Source organism: Lepisosteus platostomus, chromosome 14 (genome assembly GCF_059453375.1).
Source record: "Lepisosteus platostomus isolate fLepPlt1 chromosome 14, fLepPlt1.hap1, whole genome shotgun sequence".
Lineage (NCBI taxonomy): Eukaryota > Metazoa > Chordata > Actinopteri > Semionotiformes > Lepisosteidae > Lepisosteus > Lepisosteus platostomus.
In genome coordinates, this window is record NC_142624.1 from 4,351,210 (window position 1) to 4,362,285 (window position 11,076).

At 37.3% G+C, this 11,076-nt stretch overlaps 1 protein-coding gene across 2 annotated transcripts in view; it reads left to right on the forward strand.

Moving 5' to 3' along the window:
* The window catches only part of LOC148648754 (uncharacterized), a 29,080-nt gene extending 23,341 nt beyond the window's left edge, over positions 1-5,739 (forward strand). For both annotated transcript variants that reach the window (XM_088606631.1, XM_088606630.1), the window contains exon 7: positions 878-5,739. In XM_088606631.1, the coding sequence (XP_088462757.1) occupies positions 878-1,066 (189 nt within the window). In that variant the 3' untranslated portion in view covers positions 1,067-5,739. The remainder of the gene's footprint in view (positions 1-877) is intronic.
* The last annotated feature ends 5,337 nt before the right edge of the window (positions 5,740-11,076 follow it).

Genomic DNA, 11,076 nt, shown 5'->3' on the forward strand with positions numbered 1-11,076 from the left:
GCCAGGAGATTTCCACTTTTACATATACTCAGCAGCTGTCTTTAACTCTAGTTGAATTATAGGGCCACCTAAAGTTCAGCCTGATCTGGATAAATATAAATGGATTTAGGAGTTTCTAGATTGTGAAAAGGTCTTTACCACTTTCAGCATTGTGGAGATGTGAAGCAGAGTCTCAGAGAACTTTATTAGCTGTTAAGGGCTAGAGAGTGCAGCATTAGTATTGTCCTTGCTAGCCTCAAAAGAAGCTGCTCAGTTTGTTTTAGTCTTATAGTATTAGGAACTTTGCTCTAATGCTGATGAGGGTTTCAAATTGACTGCATAATTGACCGAGTGACTACATAATTCTACTCTCCCAGAAGTTACATTTTTGTCTTGTTTTTAATTGTAGAATTCTAGTTTCTGGATGTCCTCTAACTGCATTTTTGTTCTGCTCAAACACAATACCAGTACAAAAACCCCTCATAAAGCATTTGGCACTCTTTAATGCAAAATGGAAGGTGGTTTTGAAGACTACAGTTAATCTGTTTGAAGCCCTGGGAGAAATGTTTTAATTAGACCTCATCTGGAAGTATGAAGGAATTAAAATGCCAGCGTTTGTGATTCCTCGAAGCCTGCCAGTTGAGAACAGAAAAAGAGGCATGATTAGACATAAGGGTTGGTGATTTATTTGTGGAAAATATTAGCAATGTAACATCCAGCAAAGATGAAGAAACCAAACTATAGTCAGTATAAGAGTATATTTTGTGACTACATGAAAATATTTATCAGTCACCTCTCTCGCTAAGCTCTGGAGACATTTAGAAGCAGAGCAATGAGACAGAGACTCTCTTCCGCACTTGAAGGTCTTGACTAGAGTCTTTTCTTCCATTCTTGACAGGTACCTTCCACGCCACGAATGCCAGAGACTGATCTTGGGCTTCTTAACGTCACACTGTCCGGAGCCCCCTGCAACGCCACCCCTCCCTTGACAGAAGCTGAAATGCGCAAGGAGTACATGGGCTGTCAGAACCTGCCTACCGCACTATGGTACCAGCACCTACACAGACAGGGGGACAAGCAGGACTGAGAGATCCAAAGGGGCACACACACCCACACACACTCCCTGGCATGGAAAATCGCAACCCCCACACCCTTCAGCACCCTCCTCAATTCGGAATGCGACGAAGTTCCACACCTCTAGACCAGCATGGATGTGTTTTTTGTTGGCTTTGCTTATGTGTGTTTTATGTAGGCGCTGAACCAAGACGGTGGGGGGGGGGGGGGTCTGTCCTTAAAATCTGCTTCTGGCAAGATGGAGAGTCATCCACATGCCAGGTTATCTGTTTTTCTAATCCAGTTATAACTTTGCAGTACTGAGAAATAAACAACTGTATGGGAGGATTACATGGAGTTTTGCTTATACACAGTGTAAGCACTTGTCTGGCACACAGCGGGAATTGGATTGCAAGAGAGAGAAAGAAAAAAAAACTTAATTAGGATTTGTTTGTAAAGGAGTTGCTTCTCGTCCTCATGTTGAACTCCATGTCTTATATGGTTATTCCTTCTGGAAGGAACATCTTGCTTGACAGCATGGCTGAAATGACAGTTTATCTACAGGGAGTAGTTTGGAAAAGCGCTGTGCAATGGGCAGTAAGTTCATATGCAGGACAGCTCAGCCTTGTGAGGAAGCTACCCACGGTTCAGGGCAGTAGAGCATGAAGAACTGTTGGGTTTGAAGGGAGTCTTGATTCACGTTTAGTAATCTGTGTTGGAGTACGATTAAAGTGGGCTCACTGGTCAAAATAATTAGGAAACTGCCTGAAGTAACATGTCCTGCCTTTGTAAGCAGCAAGAAGCAATCTGGACAGGAGGTGGCATGTGTTCTACAGGGTTTCCAAATAATAACCTTCAGTTGATCCTGTGATGTAGGATTAATGGCATGTGTAATTGAATTGAGTCCTCCAATATTCAGTAGGAGGGAGATCCAGAGATTTGTCTGGCAAGAGAAGCTTCTCACATGCTCTGCTTGCCACAAATTGCCTGCCACTAAAAAAAAGAGGGGCGTTCTAATACTTTATCCAGTGAACATATTCCATCACAAACCCTTGATGTACTTTGTGAGATGAGAATGATTAGATTAGATTAGTTTCTTATGCAGTGTGGCATTTTGGCTTCCAAACACAACTGAACAGAATTGAAAGAAAACGAATTGGCTTGTTTTAGCATTTGTCACTTGTGGTATCAACTGGAAGTCATTTTAAAAACAATGTAGTTTTAGAGTCAGATCTATTTCGGTCTTAAATCCGTCTATTTGTTTCTGGGTTAGGGAACCACCAAAAAGAAGCCACAGATGTCTCTTTAACCCAGGGTTCATTCCAATATGCATTAAAGGGGTGTTTAATTTCTCTGTCTGATTTGCACATGGGGCTGTAGGTCAGTTTTCAACTGAGCTATGCATTCATGGTCACTATATTAAAAGATGATATCATTTCATCTGCTCTTGGGGCAGATGCTCCTGGTCCAAAACACAGACACAGAATAATAGCATTCAAGGCTGATAAGGGTCAACAGCTTTCTTGGGCATTATAGCAAGCAAACCATAAACAGAACATAATACTTCCGAAGTATGGCAGACAAGGTAAAAGACTATATGAAGTAATACTTGAGTGAAAAATTGTGTCGTATCATCTTCTTCAGGTCTCTACCAACAGAGACACCTTTGTTCTTATTGTTGTCTGAGCTTGCTACTCAGCCTGGGGCATTGCCCTTTGATATTCCACTCCTATATAAGCTGTACTAGGGTTGATTTGTGTTTACACTGTCATTGCGATGGGCCTCCAAGATGGCCTGAGCCACCTTTGGAAGTGGTCAAGATTTAAAATGGATTAGGGTCATCTGCTTGTTTTTATAGCACTCCCAAATTGGATAGGAGATGGTCTCAAAAGGCCCAGTGCAAACAGTGTAAAGTGAAGATAATTCCCTCTTGTATTAAAGCCTAGTTTTATCTTAAGCTAACATCTTTTTTTAAAAACTGCTTAATGAATCCCTGATACCTGAGCACACAGGGAGACTGTTTACTATTTTATACTCTTGTCAAGATTGATTTTCTTTTAATTTAGGTCCATTATGCAGAGCTTATCCAAGGAACAGCAACATCTTTGTTCCTGCCTATTTATTATTCTTTTTATTTTCATTTAATCCATTTCAGTTTTAAATTGATTTCAGAACATTTGTCAGAATGACAAAGATTTTCAGGGGTAAATCCAGCCAACGTTTAACCGACTTGAGTTTTCACTGTTCTTTGTGTGAATTCACAGAAACCCAGATGTGGCGCACATGAATTTGAAAAATGAAGTTCCAAAAATCCTTTTGCTAAAGCCTTTGCGTGTCAGCTAAGAACATTGATTTAAAAAGTGGTTGGGAATCGCCATCAATTGGTATAATCCTCAAAATGTACATCTACATATACATATATCCTACATACTGTACACAGTGTAAAGAAACACTGAGTGGCATCAAAGCACAACAAATGCTGTTGTTTAGCTTTCCAAAGAACATTGCTCTCGCTGTGTATGCCAACCAATGCCTTTGATATACATGCTTGTCCCTTAAATAACAAAAATGAATCCAAACAATACTGCAAATCCATAATAAATGAAAGTTAACATTTTTAAAACATACATGACAGGTGGTTCATTAACCACATTTGTATGAAAACACACTTAAGGCACTTAGAGATCAGCATTATTATTTAAATAAGCCTACCAAGTACTTAAAGAGAATCCAGGATCAGATGAACAAATGAGCCAGCCATATAATATATATATATAATGCAAATAACGATGCAAGCTGTTGTTGTTAATAGTGTGGCTATCATAGTAAATGTTAAGTGTTTTCCTTAGTTTCCTTGAAATTCCATTGTTCTCAATGAACACAAGATTATTACTATGTAAAAAAAGCATCATTTCTGACAAAAAAAAAGGTTTTCATGGTCTTCAAAATGTTCAGTGAAGGAGCCACCACTGCTATCGTGTCTTGGCACTGCTTCTTGTGCTAGCAGTCGGAAAGTGGTTTATGAAAAAAAAGGAAAAATGAAAGCTTTAAAATTATTTTTTCGTAAACAGATAAAAATATGATTTTTGTCCCCGAATAAAATGTTTGTCACTTTCCATTTTATTTTTGTCTCAGCACCATCATTTGTAATTGTGAAATTTGGCAGTATTGCCCGAGCATGGATGTTATTAAAATGTATTGTAGTCATTACTGTGGCTCTCTCAACACTATTGAAATAAGATTACTTATTATTGTACCTATGTAGACACACATATCAAAAGGAGAGTGTTTTAATGTACCTCATATTTAATTTTGTCTCTTACAGTTGTTCTTTGAGAGAGTACACCTTACACCTTTATGATGCTATAATACTACAATAAAAAGTGAACTCAGCATCTGAAAGGGCTTTTCACAGTACACACAAATCAAAATAAGCAACACATCAATGTTTGCTTATTATACACGTAATAGGTTTGTGTGAACATATCCTTCACACAAAAAGATTATCATGAACAGCAGTCACAATCAACAACACTTCACATCATTGCTCTTATCCCTCCTAAGGACAAATCTGGCTTTATGTGAAATGCGGTAACAGAAATATGTGCCTTTTCTGAGATGGTGACCAGTGTCTCTATGTTTAGTCCAAAAATGTTTTGAGAGGTTTTTGCTACTACACAGTAAATTGAAAGAACGGTTTGTAACTGCTCCATCAAGATTCCTGTCAATGTGATTAGCTTTATTATTTAGATTCTCTTGCCAGCTGTTATTGTGAAATGTTTTTCCTGTTGTGCAGAATACTTACATGGTCACTAATTGTCCACTCCTATTTGGAAAGCCGAATGTTATCAGTTCTACCTTTTATTCTATTGTGTAAACTCCTTATTTGGAATATGAAAGGTAATATTCTAACTTGGAATGATTGGAATACTGTGAGTGGGATATTCCTCTAGTTTTTGGGATACTTTAATTTGCTCCAGAGACATAAAACCATAGCACTTTGTCTCAAAAAGCACTGCTACTTTTTGGTCCAATAATGAAATCATGATTTTGAAAGAACAGGAGATTGTAAAATGTTTTTAAGGAAAACAACAGAGGATTTTCAAAGGGATACGCATTTGGGGCTTGAGTGAATTATAGACCACATCTGTGAAAGTAAAAATGACAACCAAATAGGAAATGCAGAAAACAAAATGCTGTCACTTCTTAAATATAAGAACACCAGCACTCTACAAAAACACACAGGTAAACCACAAACACACTTTCATTCTGTTTTGCAGTGGGAAACAGACTGTGTATGCTTGGTAGCTTAAAGGGAATATTCTGTTTACCATGTAAATGCAGAAAATGAGAAATTCTGATGCATGTAAACTGACCATTTGACATACATTCTAATTTCTAATATTTCAAGTATTCTGAATACCTGTGCCGTGTAAATTCAGCAATGGTGTCACATTTGGCAAGTTGTAAACTTATGTCCTATGAGTTAAAACCAATAAAAAAGAAGTAGTGTGTATATTACAGGGTTCAGGACATTTTGTAAGTTATTTTCTGTATATATCTAAGTGTTTGTTGTATAAGGTGGTAGTTGTCCCGTTTAATGTTTTGTGACAGATGTGTTGAAATTAAACTTCTCTGTTGTGTATTTTCAACCACAGAGGGTATATGCTGCTGTATATAGTTGTAATAAATTAACTTTTGTACATAGTGAAGATTTGTCTTTGTTCTTACAGAATGAAATATTGGTAATAGTAGAGGTAAAATCTAAAACAGTTTAAAATAAATGTTTGGGAACAGGTCAAACCCCAAATCGTGTCTACTCCTGCATACCTACATACAGTATAAGTGCTTAATTGTCTACTCTATAGCTGCATCTTTCCTCCTTAGTATGCATCCCTGTCCATTCAATATAATATCTAAGCAGCAGGGTGAAATGTCTAGTTCATAACAACCATCATGACTAGTGCCTTTAAAATTCACCCATCAACAAAATTAACAGCAAAATGCCACTGGTTCCTACACCATCTCTGTGAAACATTATCTAAGCTGTCTTTAGAACTTTCAGACTGGCACAGCATTCTTTCCCTGCTCAATCAAACAATGACAGTTGCAGCTATTAAACCACTTGTGTGCTGGTCATCTGTAATTTATCTTACATATCAAATCTGAAATCAATTCATTTTAAGCACACTCACAACAAGTAAGGATTCTCCATCTGTGCATCGGGATTGTCATTTGTTTCTCTTCTTCAACCTCACTCAAAGCACTATATTTCAGAAGAGCACAGCCCAAACTTCTTTCTCTAGAAACGCTACTCAAAATGTATTGGTTTCCTTCGTATCCCTCTCATTTGCTCTATCTGAAAACCGGATCCTTGCGCAAATTCTCTTTCGTTTCCGTGAACTGTAGTTTCCATTCCCTCTGTCCTAAACAGACATTTGAAAGACCTGTCAATCTCCTCAACAAGACAGGTATTGCTAATAAGGCTCACTAATTCAATCAACGCCTCTTTTATGAATTAATTAGGGTGTGTCCAAACTACAGAAATAGAGCTTAAATTGAAGGTTCAGGAGAAGGTCAAACTCCAGTCTCACCCATTTCTGCCTACATAAATTACATATAAAGAAAGATGTTTCTCGCTTAATCAATTGCATGTTTCATTTCACATCCCTCTATCACACCCATCTTCACCCCTGCAGCAGGTCTCTGGCTTATCCCTCATGAAATAGGGGGGAGAGTTGTGACAACCCTGTCTTTTCAGACAAGCTTGACAATCTCTTCTGCCAGGTGAGCATCACCAGTAAGAATCACTAATTCGCATAATGCCAATAAGGTGTGTGAAAACGACTAAAGTACGAATCTTGTATGTTTAGGTTCACTTATTTACGATGTATTCATGCCACACAAGAATTCTAAATAACATGAACATATGATGATTTTTGCATATGGCCTTTAGAATTTTGGGTTCTGTCGCTGAAGATTAGAAAATGGGAATGAACTCCGATGAGCCGAGGGGTCTGCTCCATGTCATGGTTAATCTCTTTTTATTATGTGATAGATGCTGATGGAGCCTTAAATAGCTTTCCTAACAGTTTCTGCATCACTGCATTAATTGCAGCAAAAAGGCTTGTGTCTCCTCTTCAGATGATGTTCCACCTGACCTTCTGTGCTGAGGGACGCTCTTTCTTAGAAAGAAGGAAGTTATACCAGTGCTGTTGTAAAATTGATAAAGCTACAGTCTAGACTTTCTCCACCAGCTCTGCTCATGCCTAGAAGCTGAGAAAAATCTGTGGCGTAGGTAGCAGTTTTTATGGAACTGTCTGGCACAGGCTGCAAAAAAAATGCTTGAAGATGCATTAAAAACTGTTAAGTTAATAATAACAAAATCCACATATTTCTCATGTAAAAAACGTTTTTCATTGTGTTACAGTTCAATCAAAATCTTTTGGGGTATGGGTTAGTTGGGCTCTATAAAACAGCTAGGAATATTTTACGAAATTTAGTAGTACTTTTGTCCAATGTTTATTTTTATTTACCTGACCTATAAGTAGCCCAGTTTTGGCCCAAATTCAATTATTTCTGCCAGAATTCGTGTTATGATACCTAATGCTGTTCTGCCCATTTAGGTTGTCATATGATACATATTTCTAATTTAAAAAAAAATTCTAACTCAATTGACTTTAGTACTTTCAGAGAACAGTATTCTTCACAATAATTCCCAGGAGCGAATGTACTTTGGTTTTACATATCCTCGATGAAATGGTGGAGTGGAACTGAGAGTCAAGATTAATTTGTTCAGCTAGGCAGTGTGTTGAGATTCCTCGCTTGCAATGAAACAGTAAAAAACATCACAAACAGAACTTTAATTCATGTTTTTTCTCAACTTGTAGCGCCAAATTGAAATGAGCCTATTTTATGATAAAGTAATACAAAACTGCTGCAGAGTGATGTGGAGAAAAACCGATTTGATAAGTTAATAATATTGAATAAAATTGCGTTTAACATAGTGGAAAAACAATTCCTTATAGTACCATGAAGACAATGAGAAATCTGCAGGTTTCCTTCATATCTGTGTTTTCTACCTATATTGTGGCTGGTTTCAATACTGTTAAGAGAATGTTACATTTAGAGACACGTTTTAATGATCAAAGCTGACCAGCTTTCAATCTTTTCCCATTGAAGCATTTGTGACTTTTTTTCTAGGGAAGTCGAAGTTCATCTCCGAGAGAAAGATAAGTCTGCATTTGTGTATGAACCTCTCTCATAGTTTTTCAGTTTCTCTGCTAAAAACTGTTTTAGAGTATCAATGGACTCCTCTATGTTTTTATTTTGAGTCCTGCACTGCCCCAAGGATAACTGAAGATAAAGGCATTGCAGTATCAGAGCATAGGCATGAGCATATCACAAAATGTGAAGGACACCTCTTTAACTTTCTTTATGCCTTAGCAAGTTAAAAATTTCATGAACTAAAGTAATAGGCAATTCAGTTAATTAGTTATGAACAGTGTTGAAGAAAGGTACTTTTAAATAGTTATTGATTACAGTTACAAATCGAAAGGGATTCTTTGTAATGTATTTGAGCCATATGATATATAAATGATCAAAAAGATAATTTTAGTAACTATACAGACACTGTATATCACTGTAACTGATGACCTTACACAGTGTAACATTATAAAAGTAGTATGTAGCTGTAATGGATTACTTAAAAGATCCATCCATTAATTTTGGGTTTTTATTGATTAGCATCTGATCAACATAATTTCTTACCAGAACATCTTTGAATAAGAAAGGACTTTTCAGATATTACTGAGCAATTTAGAAGAAGATTGTGCTAAGCTGCCTATTGGAACCTGCTTAACTATGCAAAATGTGAGCAATTAGAAATTGAACTTATTTAATTGTCCATTGCCTTTTAAAACTAAGGACACAGCTGCAATGCATGAAGACTTAAAAAATAAAATATTTCTTTCAGAAAATTAGAGCATTTCACAAACTCCCCCCCCACCCAGACACACTTTCTCCTTACAAGATAAAAAAGATTCACCTCTTACTCTGTGATACATTTATAATAGAGATACATACAGTTATAATAGACAGTCAATGCCACTCTAAATAGTAGAGCTACCAAACCTCTAGCTGGGCTGAAAAACTAAAATATTAGTATTTATATTAAACAATATAATATGTTTGTGTCCCAGTGTTTTGTTCACAGCAAAGGGCTTAATGTTGAAAAGGACGAAGGCCAGTAATAGCAGTGAGCATTGCTGATTAAAACTAAGGGAGGAAAACAGACAAAACGACCTCTTTTCAGGAGGACAGTCTTTTGGAGAGACAGATGAGACAGATTTGCCACGTGTTGGGCTGTATAGAATCGGTACTTGAAAGTACCATGAGACAGAGGCTCAAGCATGGGACCCCACTGTATATGCTACACTGGGGAATTAGAGTGTTCTTGTGCATTGATAACAGTGAAATGATAACTACCTAACACAGCGGAAGTAATTTAAGACACTGTCATCTAGGTGCCTTAACACTGATTTCTTTGTTTTCAAGTCTAATTAAGACATGAAAACAAATTGACTCTAATAAACAGCCTTCTGTTGCCATAGGATCACCATGTATGGGCTGTTTAGAGAATTTAAATGTACTTTTCATGGCCTATTTTGGAGATTTCATGGTGTACCAACAATATCACAAAATGTAGGAGCTACTGCATGTAAATGATGATAAAATCCAACCAAAACTGGGAAGGGACAAAATTTAAAAATATAAAGCAAAACCCTTGCCTGTTAAAATCTTACTACTTAAGAAGCAAAACAAGAAAGATGGAGCACAGAATCCCTGGAGTGTACAGTAAGTGCCTTTTTTAATTTGCTTTGTGCTATTTTGCATAAACACTAATTAAATTAAACACAAACAAGAAATTATATTCAGGAAAAACGACGCATGGCTACCTCATGAATGGACACCCAGTCATCACGTTTTTATCCCAGGATTTTGGCAATCCAGCTTCCTTGCTTTTGTCATGTCTCAATAAAGATTTGTGCCGATCAAAATCCCGATTATTTCCAGTGGCCAGGGAATTGTGAGGCAAGGAGCGAGCAAAAACTTGCAAAAGCTAAATCTCTTTAATCTGTTGTTCTTACCAAGCTTTATGCTGCACGTATTTCTCTGCATCAGCCCTTTCATGTTCCTGAAAACGCTTCTACTTCTTAAGTAGAAATCAGCTGCCAGACATCCTGAATCCTCTTAATGGATGCATTCATTTTAGTCTATCTGTTTCTTCCACAAATAACTTGGATTCTCTGCACTGATCCAAAGCTGCTCCTTAAGATGAGTTGCACTTTGTGGACACTGGAAACAAAAAGGGCAGGTAATGGTAAAATATCATTTTGTATTATTGTTGGTTTGCTTGCTGGGTGCCATTATCTGTATGATTATATACGCAGGTTGCAAAAATAATACAGCAGTGCAATTATGAGTATATTGAAAATACTAGAGGTAGGATCGGGAAAAACAGCAGACAGTCTTAACCATTGGATTGCAAGCCCACTGAAACTCAACAGATAACTCTTAAGTGGGCATGGGAATACAGTGTGTTATTGTACGATCCTGATGTCCACTGGTAGCTGGTTAAGCATGACGTTGTGAGCTTGGATGAGCACTGGCCTCCAGAAGCTGGAAACCACAACCAAAGAGAGTTTAAATAACAATATCAGTGCTACGTTTCATTTTGACGCTCATGTAGATTGATTACATCACCCAATGCACGGTTTCCTCTTTTTATTGCTGGGTTTTCCTCAATAGCTACGTGAATACGTATCACTTTTTATTTCCCAGCTCGTCGCAAACTGACTCGAAGACCCTGTTCTGTTTACCAACTCGACCAGATGAGGCCCTGAATTCCAAGTCTAATGCTCTTCATTTTACAAAATAGAGGAGAAAAATACAGCGTCGCTATAGCATCAGACTTGCAGTTCCTACCAGAATGATGCAAGTGCAAGTTTTTGTATTTAGTTTTTTTTTAAGATGCAGACATGT